We start from the raw sequence: 22,501 nt of genomic DNA on the forward strand, positions 1-22,501 counted from the left end.
TCCAGATTACAACTGTAGCAGCTGGTGTGTCCGTAAGTAAACATTGTCCAGTTCAGCTAAGAAAAGATGTTAGATCATGTGTATTATTTACAACACAGTTTGATATTAGCTGGCTGAAACTCATTTATATTCCATGTAGCCAGAGTTTGAGAGCTTTAGCAGAAAGCGGTAAAAAAGGTCTAATGCATTCTGCTCTTGCTGACACAAAATATTGGGGGTTAAAATTCAATGTATGGTTAACTTTGACTTTTATATCTTTGTCCATCTATTCCCTTTCCCTGTAATAATAAAGAAGTAGTTTGCATTCGAGTAACTTCCCATCAAGTTAGTACAAATCGTTGCACACTAAGTGTAACTCATTTTCTCCTCAACAACAAACCAATCAGTAAATCAATAAATCGTTCAATCTCTTTTTGATGAGTATCAAATTTTGTTACAGCCTGTGATTGTCATGTTAACGGGACTAAAAACAACGTTTACACGTGCGATGTCAACGGTCAGTGTGACTGCAAAGATAACGTGATGGGTGACAGATGTGGCCAGTGTTTGGACAACTTCTGGGAACTGCGTTCCGAAAACCCGTTAGGATGCAGACGTATGTACTAACACACAGAGAAACGTTATAGTACATGTTCAAGCAGTTTGGATGACATGAGCAAGTAGTCTACCACATGTTCAAGCAGTTTGGATCACATAAGCAAGTAATCTACCACATGTTCAAGCAGATTGGATGACATAAGCAAATAGTCTACTACACGTTCAAGCAGTTTGGATGACATAAGCAAGTAATCTACCACATGTTCAAGCAGTTTGGATGACATAAGCAAGTAATCTACCACATGTTCAAGCAGTTTGGATGACATAAGCAAGTAGTCTACCACATGTTCAAGCAGTTTGGATGACATAAGCAAGTAATCTACCACATGTTCAAGCAGTTTGGATGACACAAGCACATAGTCTACCACATGTTTAAGCAGTTTGGATGACATAAGCACATTGTCTACTACACGTTCAAGCAGTTTAGATGACATACGCAAGTAGTCTACCACATGTTCAAGCAGTTTGGATTACACAAGCAAATAGTCTACTACACGTTCAAGCAGTTTGGATGATATAAGCAAGTAATCTACCACATGTTCAAACAGTTTCGATCACACAAGTAAGTAGTCTACAACATGTTCAAGCAGTTTGGATGACACAAGCACATAGTCTACTACACGTTCAAGCAGTTTGGATGACATAAGCAAATAGTCTACCACATGTTCAAGCAGTTTGGATTACACAAGCAAGTAGTCTACCACATGTTCAAGCAGTTTGGATGACATAAGCAAGTAATCTACCACACGTTCAAGCAGTTTAGATGATATAAGCAAATAGTCTACTACATGTTCAAGCAGTTTGGATGACATAAGCAAATAGTCTACCACATGTTCAAGCAGTATGGATCACACAAGCAAGTAGTCTACTACATGTTCAAGCAGTTTGGATGACATAAGCACATAGTCCACTACACGTTCAAGCAGTTTGATCCCCGAGAGCAAACCTCCTGCTAACACGTTCAAGTGATTTAAACCACACCAGCAAAAATTCTAATGCATGATCAGCAACCTGAATCACACAAAAAAGCATTCCAGCACATGTATGAGCAATTTGAAAAACAGAAGCAAATATTCTACTATATTTACTAGTAATCTGAACCACTCAAGCAAAAACTCTGGTGCATGTTTATGTAATATGATCCACACAAGCAAAAACTCTGGTGCATGTTTATGTAATCTGATCCACACAAGCAGAAACTCTGGTGCATGTTTATGTAATCTGATCCACACAAGCAAAAACTCTGGTGCATGTTTATGTAATCTGATCCACACAAGCAAAAACTCTGGTGCATGTTTATGTAATCTGAACCACTCAAGCAAAAACTCTGGTGCATGTTTATGTAATCTGAACCACTCAAGCAAAATCTCTTGTGCATGTTTATGTAATCTGAACCACTCAAGCAAAAACTCTGGTGCATGTTTATGTAATCTGATCCACATAAGCAAAAACTCTGGTGCATGTTTATGTAATCTGAACCACTCAAGCAAAAACTCTGGTGCATGTTTATGTAATCTGATCCACATAAGCAAAAACTCTGATGCATGTTTATGTAATCTAAACCACTCAAGCAAAAACTCTGGTGCATGTTTATGTAATCTGATCCACACAAGCAAAAACTCTGGTGCATGTTTATGTAATCTAATCCACACAAGCAAAAACTCTGGTGCATGTTTATGTAATCTGAACCACTCAAGCAAAAACTCTGGTGCATGTTTATGTAATCTGATCCACACAAGCAAAAACTCTGGTGCATGTTTATGTAATCTGATCCACACAAGCAAAAACTCTGGTGCATGTTTATGTAATCTGAACCACTCAAGCCAAAACTCTGGTGCATGTTTATGTAATCTGAACCACTCAAGCAAAAACTCTGGTGCATGTTTATGTAATCTGATCCACACAAGCAAAAACTCTGGTGCATGTTTATGTAATCTGATCCACACAAGCAAAAACTCTGGTGCATGTTTATGTAATCTGAACCACTCAAGCAAAAACTCTGGTGCATGTTTATGTAATCTGATCCACACAAGCAAAAACTCTGGTGCATGTTTATGTAATCTGATCCACATAAGCAAAAACTCTGGTGCATGTTTATGTAATCTAAACCACTCAAGCAAAAACTCTGGTGCATGTTTATGTAATCTGATCCACACAAGCAAAAACTCTGGTGCATGTTTATGTAATCTGATCCACACAAGCAAAAACTCTGGTGCATGTTTATGTAATCTGAACCACACAAGCAAAAACTCTGGTGCATGTTTATGTAATCTGAACCACTCAAGCAAAAACTCTGGTGCATGTTTATGTAATCTGATCCACACAAGCAAAAACTCTGGTGCATGTTTATGTAATCTGATCCACACAAGCAAAAACTCTGGTGCATGTTTATGTAATCTGATCCACACAAGCAAAAACTCTGGTGCATGTTTATGTAATCTGAACCACTCAAGCAAAAACTCTGGTGCATGTTTATGTAATCTGATCCACACAAGCAAAAACTCTGGTGCATGTTTATGTAATCTGATCCACACAAGCAAAAACTCTGGTGCATGTTTATGTAATCTGAACCACTCAAGCAAAAACTCTGGTGCATGTTTATGTAATCTGATCCACACAAGCAAAAACTCTGGTGCATGTTTATGTAATCTGAACCACACAAGCAAAAACTCTGGTGCATGTTTATGTAATCTGAACTACTCAAGCAAAAACTCTGGTGCATGTTTATGTAATCTGAACCACTCAAGCAAAAACTCTGGTGCATGTTTATGTAATCTGATCCACACAAGCAAAAACTCTGGTGCATGTTTATGTAATCTGAACCACTCAAGCAAAAACTCTGGTGCATGTTTATGTAATCTGAACCACTCAAGCAAAAACTCTGGTGCATGTTTATGTAATCTGATCCACACAAGCAAACACTCTGGTGCATGTTTATGTAATCTGATCCACACAAGCAAAAACTCTGGTGCATGTTTATGTAATCTGATCCACACAAGCAAAAACTCTGGTGCATGTTTATGTAATCTGATTCACACAAGCAAAAACTCTGGTGCATGTTTATGTAATCTGAATCACTCAAGCAAAAACTCTGGTGCATGTTTATGTAATCTGAACCACTCAAGCAAAAACTCTGGTGCATGTTTATGTAATCTGAACTACTCAAGCAAAAACTCTGGTGCATGTTTATGTAATCTGAACCACACAAGCAAAAACTCTGGTGCATGTTTATGTAATCTGATCCACACAAGCAAAAACTCTGGTGCATGTTTATGTAATCTGAACCACACAAGCAAAAACTCTGGTGCATGTTTATGTAATCTGAACTACTCAAGCAAAAACTCTGGTGCATGTTTATGTAATCTGAACCACTCAAGCAAAAACTCTGGTGCATGTTTATGTAATCTGATCCACACAAGCAAAAACTCTGGTGCATGTTTATGTAATCTGAACCACTCAAGCAAAAACTCTGGTGCATGTTTATGTAATCTGAACCACTCAAGCAAAAACTCTGGTGCATGTTTATGTAATCTGAACTACTCAAGCAAAAACTCTGATGCATGTTTATGTAATCTGAACCACTCAAGCAAAAACTCTGGTGCATGTTTAAGCAGTTTGGATCGCACAAGCAAAGCTTTTGCTACATGTTTAAGCAGTTTGGACCGCACAAGCAAAGCTTCTGCTACATGTTTAAGCAGTTTGGACCGCACAAGCACAGCTTCTGCTACATGAGCTAGCAACTTTAAGCACAAAAGCAAACATTATACTACTTATTCAAGCAATTTGAAGCACAAAATCAAATATTCTACTAAATGTACAAGCAATTTGAAGCACACAATCAAATATTCTACTAAATGTACAAGCAATTTGAAGCACAAAATCAAATATTATACTAAATGTACAAACAATTTGAAGCACAAAATCAAATATTCTACTAAATGTACAAACAATTTGGAGCACACAAGCAGAAATTCTGCCACACGTACAAGGAATTTGAACCATTCAGGCAAACGTTCTGCTAAACGTGCAAATAATTTGAACCATGCAAGCAAACATTGTGCTACGCGTGTAAGCAATATGAACCATACAAATAAACACTCTACTATATGTGCAAGCAAATTGAACCATACAAGCAAACTTTCTGCTACACGTGCGAACCATTTGAACCATACCAGCAAAGATTCCGCTTCATATGCACAAGCTACACAAACCCCAAACGGAACAGGAAAGTAAAGTGCAAACGCTTTAAACCCCAAAAGAAAACGTTCTTCTTCGCGTGCAAACTACACGAGCACCTCACCGTACATCAGCGGTATGTGTAAGCACAGTTGAACTACAGCCTGTATCTGTCTATTGTTTTCATCCTTTGTAGCTTGTGATTGTGACATTAGCGGTACTCAGAACAACACCAATCTGTGCAACAAGACAACTGGCCAGTGTCTGTGCAAAACTTACACCGAAGGGGAAAGATGTGACAGGTGTAAGGTAAGCGGGTTGCTCAGCATCACCAGAACATGGCCACTTTTACTTTACTTGCAGCTAGGAAAAAGCTACCACTGATAATGAGGTCGCACTGGCCCAGTGGAATTTTGAGAAAGCCTCATGAAGTAGGTGAGGTTGTGAGTTTTGCAAATCCCTGAGGTTCTCACTCTACTGTCTGTTGAAGCTTATATTATATATACACTTTATTATTATATATATTTGGGGGGCCAAATGCACCAACCTTGATAAAACATCATGCTTGTCTAGTACCGGCTTATTAAAATATGATAAAAGTCGAATTTAAACCCCATTACACGTGTACCTACTTCTGCAATACTGCACACGTGCTGGCAGAATAAGTCTGCTAATAGACTTCAGTTTGAATACACTTTTCTGTCACGTTTTTACACCTCCAGTTCCAGTTTTACACCTCCCAAGCTTCTGTATCTCTGATTCTATGCTCTCTAATGCGTGTTCATTTAGCATATTGAAATCTGCGCTTAAGAATAGTCAACATTTGAAAGAAAGTTACAATGTAGCGAGTATATACTGGCGATATCCATCCCCTGTAAGGCCGTTTTCACCAGAATGTGTTAAAGTAATATTGGTATTACCCGCTTTTGGAGGTCTCCATTCTAGATTTCTTTTGAAGCACAACCACGTGGCAAGTCATTACGATATGCTCTTTAACGAAACTGTTTCGTCTATACTCTGGAAGCCCCACGAGAAAGCTTCAAGTGACTCTATGCATTTTGTATTTTGTTTATTACCTTGTTTCTTTCTACCTTGCGGATGCACATTTTCCCAAACACCTTTGCTTTTTGTATCCCTTGGTGTTAATGTTACTTTGCTGATGCACACTTTCCCGTATATCTTTGGTTTTGTATCTCTTGGTGTTACTTTGGGGATGCACACTTTCCCATACATCTTTGGTTTTCTTTCCCTTGGTGTTACTTTGGGGATGCACACTTTCCCATACACCTTTAGTTTTGTATCTTTTGATACTTGGTGAATTCACACTTTGCCAAACACCTTTGGTTTTGTATCCCTTGGGGCTGTCTCTGTGTTCCTACGTGGTGACGCACGCTTACCCATGCACGTTTGGTTTCCTGTCTCTGTGTTGCTACGTGGTGACGCACGCTTACCCATGCACGTTTGGTTACCTACCTCTGTGTTGCTACGTGGTGAGGCACGCTTACCCCATGCACGTTTGGTTTCCTATCTCTGTGTTGCAAAAGGGTGAGGCACACTTACCCATGCACGTTTGGTTTCCTATCTCTGTGTTACTACGTGGTGACGCACGCTTACCCATGCACGTTCGGTTTCCTATCTCTGTGTTACTACGTGGTGACGCACGCTTACCCATGCACGTTTGGTTTCCTGTCTCTGTGTTGCTACGTAGTGACGCACGCTTACCCATGCACGTTTGGTTACCTATCTCTGTGTTACTAAGTGGTGAGGCACGCTTACCCATGCATGTTTGGTTTCCCATCTCTGTGTTGCTATGTGGTGACGCACGCTTACCAATACCACTTTTGTTTCGTGTCCATTGCTCTTTTCTTGATAGCGCTAGCACTACATTCTGTACACATATGTTCGTATCTTTTATTGTTGCCTTTGTATGACTCACATCACAATAGTAGCTGTAGATGGTTAGTATATTATGTCTGGTGAGTATGGAAGGATGTTACAGTTAGGCAGCACCATAAACAGCTTGACATGTCGCCTGATTACGGTGTAAGCGAAAACAATCTGTCTACATGTAAGACATTGACCCTGTCTGATTCCCAGGGGGCCTCGTTGACTCAGAAAGTTAAATCACTGTCTGGCTGCGTCCACCAGGCACTTGACCTAAATTGCTTGATAGTCGCGTGTTTGAATCTGACTTTGGCCGCGGTTTTAAGTCATGTGGTTTGTCAGGAACCTAGCAAACTGCTGGTGATTTAATCAGGGCACTCCGGTTTCGGCTACACATAAGTTTCAGAGCCACCATATTAGTGACAAATTCTGAAACGCGACGTTAAACGGTAATCAACAAATAATCAATCAACCAACCATTCAATCAATCAATCAATCATTTTAGGCCGAGTTCTACAATCTGAACATCGATAACCCGGACGGTTGCAGCCCGTGCAACTGTGACCCCGGTGGAGCGCTAAGCCCCTCGTGTCCCATTACTGGGGGACAGTGTGATTGCCGCCCAGGTCTGTCAGGTCTGCAATGCAAACAACCCGACACGGGCATGTTCATCCCGAAGATGGACTACTACCTGTTTGAGGCAGAATTCCAGACTCCGTTGGTAAGTTTTATTAAAGTTTTAAAAAGTCAAAAAACTCTTGTTTTTTTTATGCGTAAGATGGAGAACTGCATGTATACTGACTACCATTCCTGTGCATTTAAAACAGCATTGCAAATCATGTATTAAAATATAATTTTTGTGAACAGGGTTAATATTCTAATTCACATCACAAAAGTAAGCATTTGTAGGGTTTTTTTTTTTGCTATAGCTTTTTAATTTTTGAGCGGGTTGTTCAGTAAAAAATGTTTATTTACAGATAATATCATTTGATTTGAAGAAAGATATGTTGAGTATTTTTCATTTTGTTTTTTCTATGTGGTTATTATTAGTATTTTTATTATTATTCAGAGTGGGACAGTCGTCGAGAGAGAAGGCCACGGGTTGGAAGGTGCCACAGTAACAGGTCATGGGTTTGTCGAGCTAGGCCCCTCCCAGTCTGTCACATTCAGCGTCAGTGTGAAGGCCACACAGCTGTACGAGCTCGTCATCAGATATGAGGTATGTGTCATCAGATATGAGGTATGTGACATCAGGTATGAGGTATGTGATATCAGGTATAAGGTATGTGTCATCAGATATGAGGTATGTTTCATCAGATATGAGGTATGTGTCATCAAATACCAGGTGTGCGACATCAGATGTGAGGCATGTGACATCAGATATGATGTATGTGACATGAGGTATGAGGTATCTGTCATCAGGTATGAGGTATCTGATATCAGATATGAGGTATGTGACAGCAGGTATGAGGCATGTGACATCAGGTATGACGTATGTGATATCAGATATAAGGTATGTGGCATCAGGTATGATGTATGTGACATCTGATATGAGGTATTTGTCATCAGCTACGAAGTATGTGTCATCAGGTATGAGGTATGTGTCATCAGGCATGAGGTATGTGTCATTAGGTATGAGGTATGTGTCATCAGGCATGAGGTATGTGTAATCAGACGTGAGGTATGTGACATGAGGTATGAGGTATATGTCATCAAACATGAGGTGTGAGGTATGTGATATGAGGTATGAGGTATGTGTCATCAGGTATGAGGTATGTGACATGAGGTATGAGGTGTGGGTGATCAGGTATGAGGTATGTGACATGAGGTATGAGGTAATTGTCATCAGGTATGAGGTGTGTGACATGAGGTATGAGGATTGTGACACCAGATACGAGGTATGTGACATGAGGTATGAGGTATATGTCATCAGACATGAGGTATGTGACATGAGGTATGAGGTATATGTCATCAGACATGAGGTATGTGACATGAGGTATGAGGTATGTGACATGAGGCATGAGGTATGTGTCATCAGGTGTGAGGTATGTGACATGAGGTATGTGTCATCAGGCATGAGGTATGTGTCATCCGGTGTGAGGTATGTGACATGAGGTATGTGTCATCAGGCATGAGGTATGTGTCATCCGGTGTGAGGTATGTGTCATCAGACATGAGGCATGTGACATGAGGTATGAGGTATGTGACATGAGGTATGAGGTATGTGACATGAGGTATGAGGTATGTGTCATCAGGTGTGAGGTATGTGTCATCAGGTACGAGGTATGTGACATGAGGTATGAGGTATGTGACATGAGGTATGAGGTATGTGACATGAGGTATGAGGTATGTGTCATCAGGTGTGAGGTATTTGTCATCAGGTATGAGGTATGTGACATGATTTGTGAGGCAATTGTCATCAGGTATGAGGTATGTGACATGAGGTATGAGGTATGAGTTTTAGCCTCATTGAGCGATATAGCTTGACCTAAAGTTTTAGTCGAAGTTCCAACTTGTTGAGAGCGTTTACGGCACCATTCGTGACACGAAATCACTCAATCTGTTACAGACTGATACCGTTTGGCCTGATGTTGGAGTCCTGGTAGCTATGGTTGGTGGCGCCCCTTATACCTGCGATGGACAAGATTTTTCAGCGGGAGAACAGTTTACTGGATCTATCGAAATCCCGATCGCACCATCAGCTGGTACCATTATTATGGTTATACATTTACATGCAATAATGCCTCACTGTTTCATGTACAACTATAATGTTGTTTCCTCAACGACCTTGAACTTATCAACCGACAACTAGTTTGAAGTTTTAATTCGGTGTCATGCCTAGAATATCGACTGTGTCCCCTGCATCATTGCAAATAGGTCTTGTGATTATTCAGTCTGTGGAATCGAACGTGGCGCTCAGGCGGGGGAAGGTTTAGCAACCTGCAGAGGGTCGTGGCTTCCTCAGGGTTCTGTCCGGTTTCCTCCGGCCGTAATGCTGGTCGCCGTAGTATGAATGAAATATTTTAGAGCACGGCTTAAGAAGGACAGTTAAATAAGTAGCTACTTAGAGCGTGTCAGGTATGGAACAGTTTTAAGTAAATCTGTGTCCAGTTTCACCAATAATTTAGTTTGCACTTTGTACAAGCTAGGACAATTCAAGACCTCGTGTTTGTTTATTGGATTGTTAACATGGAGAAGTAGATTCCGTGACAGGATGGTTTTCTCTCCGGTCGTACGTGGGAAGGTCTGACAGCAACCTGCGGATGGTCATGGGTTTTCACCGGACTCTGTCCGGTTTCCTCCCACCATAATGATGGTCACCGTTGTATAAGTGAAATATTCTTGTGTACGGCTTAAAATAAATAAATAGATAAATAAATAAATAGTTTTCGAGATAGTCAAAAACGGATTCACAAAAGAAATGTAAGATTCTTCCTGATGCATTGGTAAAGTGTAGCAGAACACGACCTTGACCGAACTTAATTTCGGGTAATTATTTATTTATATGATTGATTTACCCCGTACTAAAGAATATTTCATTCATATGATGGCGGCTAACATCATGGTGGGAAGAAACATGGCTGGCACGACCGGAGAGGAAGTCAGCATCAGCTGGGCTTCAACACGGCGACTAAACTGGTGAGAGACTCCTGGGCCATTTTGCCGAGCTCTCATGTTAACACCTCGGCTACGAAGCCTCTAATTTCTCGTATATGGTTTCTTGAACGACGTTGTCCAATGCTACAGCGCCTCAAGATGACGTGATTTACGGAAGAAAGTTGCGTACATTAATTATCGAAGTTTTGTACTTGCAGAAGTGGGCCACCTATGAAATAAAACTAATTCATAACTACCCTGATTTTCGAATCCTACAATAAACTCACATGCACGTGCAGACTGTCCCATTTACTGGAGGAATTTTAATGAAATAAATGAATTGAAAATGGACTAACTGTTTGCGTTTACAGGAGCTGTAAGCGCCTTGAAGGCCTGTCTGTCTGCAGGAGAGTCTTACACCGTGACGACCACCTTGGCAAACGACATTGTGGGGAGTTCAGGGGCACGGATTCTCGTCGATTCGGTAAAGTGATGATTTACCCCCGACCTTTTCCAAACATTACCACCCCGTGCCATATTATATTCAATCAATTATATTTCTTTATTACTTTAAATTCCAGTTAACGTACAGAATACATGTATATTAATTCAGTTGTTGTCCTTTTTTAATTGTGAAATAATTATAATGTTTTCAACCCTCCATGGACGATTAAAAGTACACTATGTGTACGTACAGTTAGGGATAAAATTTAAGTTCAAAACTTGACTTTCAAGAGCAACATTGATTTGGAAATTATTTGAAGTCTCAAAAAGTAACTACATTTGGGTATAGATGCACATTTTAATTAGTCATTCAAATTAAAGATCCTTAAAATTGGTACCGGCCCCGTTGTCTCAATTGTTAGAGCGTCCGCTTCGGGGGCGGCAGATGCCGGGTCACACCTAAGACCTTAAAAGAGAAAGTTGTAGCATCATCGGTTTACGTTCAGTATTAAGGGGAACAACAACGACCGATTAACCGGTGTTAATATAATGGCTTACGTGGGGCAGCTTACTTGCCTTCGGTAAGTCGTCTGAGTGAAACAGCTCTAGATAAAGAGTGGTGGAAATCCGTCCTGCAACAAGGCACATTACATGGACTCTAGGGATTCCTTCGTTATTTATTTTTTTCTTTGATTGGTGTTTTACGCCGTTCTCAAGAATATTTCACTTATACGACGACGGCCAGCATTATGGTGGGTGGAAACCGGGCACAGCCCGGGGGAAACCCACGACCATCCGCAGGTTGCTGACAGACCTTCCCACTTACGACCGGAGAGGAAGCCAGCATGAGCTGGACTTGAACTCACAGCGACCGCATTGGTGAGAGGCTCCTGGGTCAGGATTCCTTCGTCGTCATATGAGTGAAAAATTGTTAAGGACGACGTTAAACCCCAAGCACTCACTCACTCCTTAAGTTTGAGGTGATTTTTTTTTTTGGGGGGGGGGGGCATTTGCAATTAGGTTTCTGCACTGTGCAATAACGTTGTATTTTGTCAGCCTATTGTACACGAAGGTTTGGAGTGTTGTGAGTAGTTTCCTTTGAAGGTAGTTTTCACCAAGATTGTAATAATATTTGAGATGGCTCTCTTGGGGAAAGCAGTGAACGTCACAAGTGGAAAAGAACCACAGCTTCGTCTACGAAAACTTACCGCCGTTATCCAAGTGAAATGAACGGCGAAATAAACAAGTCAATTAATCAGTCATGTTTTCCTTTTTTTATCGTAGATTGTCCTTCTACCTGATATTACCAAGTTACAGATGTTCGGTCGTATTGGCAACACCAGTCTGGCTCTGCAGTGTTACGAGGCGACGAAATCAGTCTTAGGTTCCCAAGCAGTAGATCCTCTATGTGCACAACTCGGTTATTCTGCCATGGCCGAACTGCTGAATGGCGCTCAACGTAAGTATAACGCACAATAATGGTCCGCTCTCACTGCCTGAATGTTCATTTATGCTTGTATGTTTAAGCTGGGCTTGAACTCACAGCGACCTCTTTGGTGAGAGGCTCCTATGTCATTGTGCAGCGCTGGCGTGCAAACCCCTCCGTCATATGACGGAATATGGGTCTACTGTGTGTTTTTTGTGGAATGGCATCCATGCTGCCAATGTTCCGCTCTCCCGTAGTCTGTGGGGCCTTGGTGACCATTAACGGTCGACGACACTTGTGTGGCCATTTCTCCAGTCTAACCGTCGTTGGAGGCTATATTTGTCTGTAATGTCACGTCGTGCGAAAAATTAAAAATTAAACTGGTAGTATATAATCAAGCTTACTCGTTGAAAAGACTGTCTGTGAAAGTAGGTAATTCATGTTGTTATACTGCTGTGCATTTGTGAGGACTAATCCCGGTTTCTTCCTCACTATAGCCTGACCGTCGTCGGAAAATTCAAATTTTCTTAAAGGATACATGGAACTGTTTGTTTTTGTTCCCTAATATGAAGTTTGAGATCTGTTCTAATTTATACATATACCACCAAGTTTTTCAGCTTTCTTCTCTTTGTGCAAAAGTGACTTTAATCTCCACTTTTCCTAAGGCCTTAGCGGCTAATTAGAAAATTAAATAGCTGCAGTCGTGACGTCAGCGGTGTCATAACAACCCCGTGAGGGAGGAGAGAAAGGATATAAGGGGCTAAGCTGATTCCGCGATGACGTCATTTCCGAAAATGTCCGACGAATGAAAGAAAATATACATAAACTAGAAGAGCTATTAACACATATAAAATATGACTGACAAATGAAAATGTAAATTTGACTTTTTGAAGTAACTTCCTTCGTGTTCCCAAACTTGTACCTTTTAAGCTCTGTTAAGTTATGAAATAACAAAATGAGAAATGTGTATTGTGTTGTTCTTTAGCTTGTGATTGTGGATCTGAAGGCGTGGAGCCAGGCACGGTGTGTGATCCGTTTGGCGGGCAGTGTGTGTGTAAAAAAGGGGTAATAATGCCGGGTTGCACAACTTGCAAAGTGTTCCACTACGACACCACTATTGCTGATGGATGCATTGGTGAGTAAAACAGGAGAAAACGAGACGGCGACGCATAAACATGTCTAAAATCCACACTGCCATCAAGAACTGGACACTATCAACAGCAACCACAGTAACAGAACTATTCGTCGCAGCCAGAAATAAGCTAGTAATAAAATCGACTCTGGTGTTTCCTCATTGCGTGTTTTGAATTTCTTAGTTCGTTAAAAGATAAATGGAATCCAATAAATTATTTATTTTGATCAAGACAGCGCACTGGCTATTTTGATGTATCCCTGTATAATCGACTTTGGATTATAGGTTAAAAGGAGAGTTACTGCCAATGTACATGCAAAGGGTCAAAGGGCAGGCCAGTGTAGTTGTCTCCACGGGAACAGAGGTCAAAGGGTCGAAGAGGGCGTTGTTACCCATATATAGACCATTGCGCTTGATTACGTGGACTTTTCCGATTTCACCTAAATGCCATAGAGGAAAGTATACATGGCATATATACGTGAATTCAGAAAGGTCACTCGTTTATGAAAAGCAAGAAACGAGTAACTGAATAATTTAATATATAAATAAATGAACGAATTCTGACAGCCTCCAAAGGTTTGAATAAATTGCCTTTAATCGATACGGGTGTGTCTCTAAGATTCGTTATGAAAGAAGCCCTGCTCCTACTCTGCCCCCTCCCCTTCCCCCTTCCCCCTTCCCCACACAGGTGAATTACTCTGTATGTGATGTTTTACTTTCAGCATGCGATTGTGACCCTAACGGATCCTTGTCCCTGGCCTGTAACGAAACAGGAGTATGTTCCTGCAAGACAAATGTGACCGGTGTCAAGTGTGACACCTGTCTTGTTGAACATTACGGCCTCGCGACAGGTGACTTTTCTGCATTTTCTTTTCTTTTTTTATCATGGATTGCGTACATTTCCAATTATATACGCATCAATGGTATTTTCTAATACTTTGATGTATTTTGAATCGTTCATCTGTTTTTAAAATTACACCATGTACAAACGCTTCTGCGATATTTTCTATTACTTTGGTGAGGTGGGTTTCCTCCAGGTTCTGCCTGGTTTCCTCCAACCCTGACGCTGGTCGCCGGGCTCTGCCTGGTTTCCTCCCTCCATAACACTGGGCGCCATTGTATAAGTGAAATACCCTTGAATACGGCGTAAAACACAAATCAAATAAATAAATGAGTAAACTACGTTGATGTATTTTAAATCGTTCGTCTCTATTCACAGTTACATTGTATGAACAGCCCCTCCAACACTGTCCGTCACGTTGTAAAATTATGATAAGTTCGCCTTTAGGTCCTTATCTGAAATTAGGTAATTAACATTAACTGTGTATATTTCGTCAGGTAACGGCTGTCAGATATGCACCTGTAACCCCCAGTACAGCCTCAGTAACGCCTGTCAGGACAATGGCCAGTGCGACTGCAAACCCGGCGTCTCGGGCCTCTTCTGTGACGACTGTGACGATGGGTAAGCCTCTAGTTTCTTAAAAGTCGCATTGTCATATAGTGCATGTCTAAAAGTGTCATCTCCTTGTGTCATACTTAATGGTCATTCAACTGTTAAACGCTGTCCAGAAAAAAAATGTATTAATTAGAGAAAATTAGGGGTGGGGCGTCATGTCTGCTTTCAGTATACATAGACGGGTGGGATGTCATGTCGTGTGTCATAATGCTACATGTAAGGGTGGGGCGTTCTGTCAGTCTTTTCTCAGTACACTGTGACAAGGTGGCCCATTATGCGTGGTGTCAGTACACTGTGACAGGGAGGAACGTCATGTATGGTGTCAGCATACCGTAATTCGCTGGGGAGTCATATGTGGTATCATCATACTGTGACAGGGAGGAACGTCATGTATGGTGTCAGCATACTGTAATTCGCTGGGGAGTCATATGTGGTGTCAGCATACTGTGACAGGGTGGAACATCATGTATGGTGTCAGCATACCGTAATTCGCTGTGGAGTCATGAGTGGTGTCAGCATACTGTGACAGGGTGGAACGTCATGTATGGTGTCAGCATACCGTAATTCGCTGGGGAGTCATGAGTGGTGTCAGCATACTGTGACAGGTTGAATCATATGTGCTTTTAGTATACTGTGACAGTGTTGGGCGTCATATGTGGTTTCAGTATACTGTGACAGGGTGGGGCGTCATATGTGGTGTCAGTATACTGTGACAGGGTGGAACGTCATGTATGGCGTCAGCATACCGTAATTCGCTGGGGAGTCATGAGTGGTGTCAGCATACTGTGACAGGTTGAATCATATGTGCTTTTAGTATACTGTGACAGTGTTGGGCGTCATATGTGGTTTCAGTATACTGTGACAGGGTGGGGCGTCATATGTGGTGTCAGTATACTGTGACAGGGTGGAACGTCATGTATGGCGTCAGCATACCGTAATTCGCTGGGGAGTCATATGTGGTGTCAGCATACTGTGACAGGGTGGAACATCATGTATGGTGTCAGCATACCGTAATTCGCTGGGGAGTCATGAGTGGTGTCAGCATACTGTGACAGGGTGGAACGTCATGTATGGTGTCAGCATACCGTAATTCGCTGGGGAGTCATATGTGGTGTCAGCATACTGTGACAGGGTGGAACATCATGTATGGTGTCAGCATACCGTAATTCGCTGGGGAGTCATGAGTGGTGTCAGCATACTGTGACAGGGTGGAACGTCATGTATGGTGTCAGCATACCGTAATTCGCTGGGGAGTCATGAGTGGTGTCAGCATACTGTGACAGGTTGAATCATATGTGCTTTTAGTATACTGTGACAGTGTTGGGCGTCATATGTGGTTTCAGTATACTGTGACAGGGTGGGGCGTCATATGTGGTGTCAGTATACTATGACAGGGTGGGGCATCATGTATGGCGTCAGCATACTGTAATTCGCTGGGGAGTCATATGTGGTGTCAGCATACTGTGACAGGGAGGAACGTCATGTATGGCGTCAGCATACCGTAATTCGCTGGGGAGTCATGAGTGGTGTCAGCATACGTGACAGGTTGAATCATATGTGCTTTTAGTATACTGTGACAATGTGGGGCGTCATATGTGGTGTCAGTGTACTGTGTCAGGATGGAACGACATGTGTGGTGTCAGTATACTGTGTCAGTGTGGGGTGTCATGTGTGGTATCAGTGTACTATGACAGGGTGGGGCGACATGTGTGGTGTCAGTATACTGTGACAGTGCGGGGCGACATGTGTGGTGTCAGAATACTATGACAGGCTGGGGCGACACGTGTGGTGTCAGTATACTGTGACAGGGTGGGGCGACATGTGTGGTGTCAGTATACTATGACAGGGTGTTGTGTCATGTATGGTGTCAGTATACTGTGGCAGGGTGTTCTGTCATGTGTGGTGTCAGTATACTATGACATGGTGGGGAGACATATGTTGTGTCAGCATACTGTGACAGGGTGGGGCGACATGTGTGGTGTCCGTATACTGTGACAGGGTGGGGCGACATGTGTGGTGTCAGTATACTGTGACAGGGTGGAGCGACATGTGTGGTGTCAGTATACTAGAACAGGTTGGGGCGACATGTGTGGTGTCAGCATACCATAACAGGGTGTTCCGTCATGTGTGGTATCAGTATACTGTGACAGGGTGTTCCGTCATGTGTGGTATTAGTTTACTATGATACGTTAAGGCGACATGTGTGGTGTCAGTATACTATAACGGGCTGAGGCGACATGCGTGGTGTCAGTATACTATGACATGGTGGGGCGACATGTGTGGTGTCAGTATACTATGACAGGGTGGAGCGACATGTGTTATGTCAGAATACTGTGACATTGTGGGGCGTCATATGTGGTGTCAGTATAATATGACGGGCTGAGGTGACATGTGTGGTGTCAGTACCCTATGACAGGGTGGGGCGATATGTGTGGTATCAGTATACTATGACATGGTGGGGCGGCATATGTGGTGTCAGTATACTGTGGCAGGGTGGGGGGTCATATGTGGTGTCAGTATACTATGACAGGTTGGAACGACATGTGTGGTGTCAGCATACTGTGACAGTGTGGGGCGATATGTGTGGTGTCAGTACACTATGATGCGCTGAGGCGACATGTGTGGTGTCAGTATACTATGGCAGTGTGGGGCGACATGTGTGGTGTCAGTATACTATGACGGGGGGCGACATGTGTTGTGTCAGTATACTGTGACAGGGTTGGTTGTCGTATGTGGTGTCAGTATACTCTAACAGGATGGGGCGTAATATGTGGTGTGAGTATACTGTGGCATGGTGGGGCGTCGTGTGTGGTGTCAGTATACTATAACAGAGTAGGGCGTAATGTGTAGTGTCAGTATACTATGACAGGTTGGGGTGTCGTATGTGGTGTCAGTATACTCTAACAGGGTGGAGCGTCGTTTGTGGTGTCGGTATACTGTGACTGGGTGGGACGTCATGTGAGATGTCAGTATAGTGTGACAGGGTGGAGCGTAATGTGTGGTGTCAGCATACTGTGACTGGGTGAGTCGTCATATGTGGGTGCAGTATACTGTGAATGGGTATTGCGTCATGTGTGGTGTCAGTACATTGTGACTTTGTGGGGCGTCATGTATGGTGTCAGTACACTGTGACTTGGTGGGGCTTCATGTGTTATGTCAGTACACTGTAACTTGGTGGGGCGTCATGTATGGTGTTAGTACACTGTGACTTGGTGGGAAGTCATGTATGGTGTTAGTACACTGTGACTTGTTGGGGCGTCATGTATGGTGTTAGTACACTGTGACTCGGCGGGGCATCATGTATGGTATTAGTACACTGTGACTTGGTGGGGCGTCATGTATGGTGTTAGCACACTGTGACTTGGTGGGGCGTCATGTATGGTGTTAGCACACTGTAACTTGGTGGGGCGTCATGTGTGGTGTCAGTACACTGTGACTTGGTGGGGCTTCATGTGTGGTGCCAGTACACTGTGACTTGGTGGGGCGTCATGTGTGGTGTCAGTACACTGTAACTTGGTGGGGCGTCATGTATGGTGTTAGTACATTGTGACTCGGCGGGGCGTCATGTATGGTATTAGTACACTGTGACTTGGTGGGGCGTCATGTATGGTGTCAGTACACTGTGACTTGGTGGGGTGTCATGTATGGTATTAGTACACTGTGATTCGGCGAGGCGTCATGTTTGGTATTAGTACACTGTGACTTGGTGGGGCGTCATGTATGGTGTCAGTACACTGTAACTTGGTGGGGCGTCATGTATGGTGTTAGTACTCTGTGACCCGGCGGGGCGTCATGTATGGTGTTAGCACACTGTAACTTGGTGGGGCGTCATGTATGGTGTTAGTACACTGTGACTCGGCGGGGCGTCATGTATGGTGTCAGTACACTGTGACTTGGTGGGGCGTCATGTATGGTGTCAGTACACTGTGACTTGGTGGGGCTTCATGTATGGTGTTAGTACACTGTGACTTGGTGGGGCGTCATGTATGGTGTTAGTACACTATGACTTGGTGGGGCGTCATGTATGGTGTTAGTACACTGTGACTTAGTGGGGCGTCATGTATGGTGTTAGTACACTGTGACTTGTTGGGGCGTCATGTATGGTGTTAGTACACTGTGACTTGGTGGGGCGTCATGTGTGGTGTCAGTACACTGTGACTTGGTGGGGCTTCATGTGTGGTGCCAGTACACTGTGACTTGGTGGGACGTCATGTATGGTGTTAGTACACTGTGACTTGTTGGGATGTCATGTATGGTATTAGTACAATATGACTTGGTGGGGCGTCATGTATGGTGTTAGTACACTGTGACTTGTTGGGGCGTCATGTATGGTGTTAGTACACTGTGACTTGGTGGGTCGTCATGTGTGGGCGTACATTGTAACGGATGAGGGTCATGTCTGTTGTCGCTGAGTCCATTGTACATGTCTGTGGTTAGGATACTATAAGCAGCCTGATGAAAGCAACAAAGTATAAGGCTGAATATGACAAAAAAAGAAAAAAGATTCTCTTTTTTTGCATTACGCTGTGGACATGTAGATGTCAGTTACAGTTCAGCTACCTTTATTTCAGATGGTTTAATCTTACCACGGATGGCTGCACCTCGTGCGGGTGTGACCCGGGTGGAAGAACTGCTGACGCCTGTAACAAAGATACAGGCGTTTGTCACTGTAAGGACCAGGTACAGGGCAACACCTGTAACCAGTGTAACGCAGGTACGTACCTGTACTGCTCATTAAGGACCATTTACGAAGGACATCACAAATCGCCACACAAAAACCGTAGCCGGCTTCCGTCGCCGAGTGGTTAGAGCGCTAGCGTATGACTCGCGATATCTTATACTAAAACGATCCCTTAGAGATTAAGTCAAACTCATTCATACTTCCTTTTCGATCGTATGTGGGAATGTCGTCCAGTAACCTTGGCTTTCTCCAGCCTGTTTCCAGTATCGTCCAACCATAAAGCTAGCCGCCCTCGTGAAATATTCTTGATTGCGGCGTAAAATAAATAAATAAATGAACAAGAGACACACTGAATGTAGTATCTCTTTGGACGTAACTATTTAGCCATTTTCAAGAATGTGAACTACCAAATATGTTGACTTCAATATTTGGAGTTTCTCTTGTTTTACTCAAAGCTCATCCGTCGTCATAGAAAAAGTTGTATTTACATTCCACTCAAACAAACACACTTGCTTCATTGCACCGAATGCTATGATGTTGAATGCATGTTGTTTTTTTCTTTCTGGTTGGCTAACTGAATATCTTCACATCTCGTCTAATCTGTCTTGTTTTATTTTCTCACAGGTCACTACGGCCTGGGTCTCTGGCACCCGGACGGTTGCCTCCCTTGCCTGTGTTCCTCTCATTCCACCAATTGTTCCTCCGCGGAGGGATTTTATGACACCATGGCGAGGAGCACGTGGACTCTGTCGAACCCGAGCGCCGTTGATGCAAGATGGTTGGGCGAAGACGATGACAGCAAGGAGGTCTTTGTTGATAACCCTACTGTTTTCTTCTCCGGTCAGACAACGGCACAGTAAGTGGTTCTGTGCCATTCATTTCTTGGTTAAATGCGATTACCTTTTAATCATTGGGACACACGAGATAAAGGTTCAAAAGCGGGTGTAGACAGGGAATCTGTAGATTCCAGCGCCCTTAAGCCGTCGACGACGCTCGTGTTGTTCCGTTTTTGCAGTTAAACGTTCACAGAAAACCACTTGTCCTCCAAAAACACGGTGTATATATATATGTACATCACATCACAGGAAAGATCATCAGTAACTTACCAAAGGCCAGTGGCTTTCCATGTACAATTTTTCTCTCCACCCCCCCCCCCCTCCCTCCCAAAAAAAAACCGCCAACGAACAAGTGAAAAGTTGGTTAATATAACAATGAAATAATACATGTATCTTAGATATTTTCCTGGTTAAACATGGGTTTGTCATTCATTAGTTACCTTTGAAAACATCCTTTCATTTTTTTTCTTCACACAGGTACGTCATGGAGATAAAGAATTCGCCTCAGTACCTGCAAAGCCAGGCGCTCTACTTTCTGGCGCCGCCCAAGTATTTGGGCGACAAGCGCTCGGCCTATGGACGATTTCTCACCTTTTTTCTCCGCTCTTCTGCCCTAGAAGGATTTCTAGAAGATACCTTAGGAGACTTAGTTCTCCGCGGTACTGCACTGGCTTACTCACTCGTGACGAAGCTTAGTGTGTACCCAGGAGACGGGCCTACTGAATATAGGGTAAGTGGTGAAAAATTTTAGTGAAGTATCAGTGTCTGTTTTGTGATTTCTGTCAGGGAGCGTGTCCGGTAGGTACATCTACAAACACAGAATAAAATTGAGATCGTAACTCATGCGTAAACACCGGCATGAGCGAGTATCGAACTCATTCCTTGAGGTTCAGGTATTTAGTATGGTAGACAAAAGATCGGCCGCTGTATGTTTAGTAGCTTCCAGTATGTGCAATGAAAGGTTTTCACTAAAACAACAGAAATGCTAGACGCGTCTTCAATGTGTAAACGGGAGTTCCACTGGCGATTGACGCGATAATTTGGAAAAGTATAGGCCTACAACAAGTCAAGAGATCGATCCTCAGTGAAGCCAGTATTTTGATATCTTTCTTTATGACAGTATTGTCTGATTATTTATTTGTTCTAGATGGACTATTTTCCTAGTGAAGGTACCAGACTCCTATACTGTAAATTAAATGCGACGTACATCAAGTCGTCGTGTGTAATAGTATGTAGTTCTACGTATACAGAAAAACATTAAAAACCGACAGTTTGTCAATACCGACCATGTCGATTGGTCCACTTATATCTTCATTTACAACCCATGTTATATTTATTGAATAAACCCATACTTTACTATCGAGAATATCAACTGCGATTTTCAGTCCCCATTGTATCTAATGCATGTTAAACCACCTTTGTGTAACCCGACACCGCGTTCTTGTCAGAGAAGGGAGATAACCCTGCTAGTGAAAACATTCTCAACAACATGATTATGATGGGCACACTACTTTTGATGTTAATCATTAGCTTAGAAGATTTTGAGCATTTCAGGCGATCAAATAATGCAGTATTGCCGAACCTTTGTCACTTTGTTTCCCATATTTCGTTGAGCCTATCAGGCTGCTAAGAGTAATTAACAGACGCTGTATAAAAATGTGTTAATAGATGATTTGAAAGAAATACAATTTGAGAAAAATGAAACTTAAGTCACCAAAGTTAGTTATTTGTGACATCTGTAGAACCTAAGCGACGAAGTGACTTGTTGTTGCATATAGAACCTCCATAAATCAACATTTGTCATTTTCTCGCGTTACTGACAAGGTCGGTTTATGCAAGTCTTACTGTATATGTATTAGCACAATAGCGCCGTTCCCTAAACAGAATGACTAAAAAAATAATAAGTAACTTATAACTGTAATTATAAGGAGGACTGAGGGCACCGGACAGTCAGGTACACACGTAAATCCATGTCAGATCTAGTAAACTGGTTTGTCCCTCACTAGATTTGAATTATAACCAATCTGACGAAAGACAGACTTATTAACCGCTGGTTTGTCGCTCACTAGATCTGAAGTATAATCAATCTCACAAAATTCAGATCGAATGACCGCTGATTTGTTGTTAACTAAATCTAAAGTATAACCATTTTCACAAAATCCAGCTCCAGTAGCTGCTGTTTTGTCCCTCACTAGATCTGAATTATGACCAATCTCACTTAAGTATTAGTCTCCATCCGGGGTTGAACCCCGCATCTACCGTGGACGAGCAG

General features: G+C 42.6%; 1 protein-coding gene across 1 annotated transcript in view; it reads left to right on the forward strand.

Annotated features, from left to right (window-relative positions):
• Positions 1-22,501, forward strand: part of LOC135481026 (laminin subunit gamma-1-like) — a 61,931-nt gene that overhangs the window by 12,335 nt on the left and 27,095 nt on the right. The window contains exons 7-20 of the mRNA XM_064760957.1: positions 6-32; positions 440-595; positions 4,970-5,082; positions 7,163-7,378; positions 7,727-7,876; positions 9,227-9,362; positions 10,626-10,738; positions 11,983-12,157; positions 13,110-13,259; positions 13,979-14,107; positions 14,595-14,718; positions 19,284-19,426; positions 20,018-20,249; positions 20,707-20,959. Of these exons, the coding sequence (XP_064617027.1) occupies positions 6-32; positions 440-595; positions 4,970-5,082; positions 7,163-7,378; positions 7,727-7,876; positions 9,227-9,362; positions 10,626-10,738; positions 11,983-12,157; positions 13,110-13,259; positions 13,979-14,107; positions 14,595-14,718; positions 19,284-19,426; positions 20,018-20,249; positions 20,707-20,959 (2,117 nt within the window). The remainder of the gene's footprint in view (positions 1-5; positions 33-439; positions 596-4,969; positions 5,083-7,162; positions 7,379-7,726; positions 7,877-9,226; positions 9,363-10,625; positions 10,739-11,982; positions 12,158-13,109; positions 13,260-13,978; positions 14,108-14,594; positions 14,719-19,283; positions 19,427-20,017; positions 20,250-20,706; positions 20,960-22,501) is intronic.

The sequence above is a fragment of the Liolophura sinensis genome, chromosome 13 (assembly GCF_032854445.1).
Source record: "Liolophura sinensis isolate JHLJ2023 chromosome 13, CUHK_Ljap_v2, whole genome shotgun sequence".
NCBI classification, from domain to species: domain Eukaryota; kingdom Metazoa; phylum Mollusca; class Polyplacophora; order Chitonida; family Chitonidae; genus Liolophura; species Liolophura sinensis.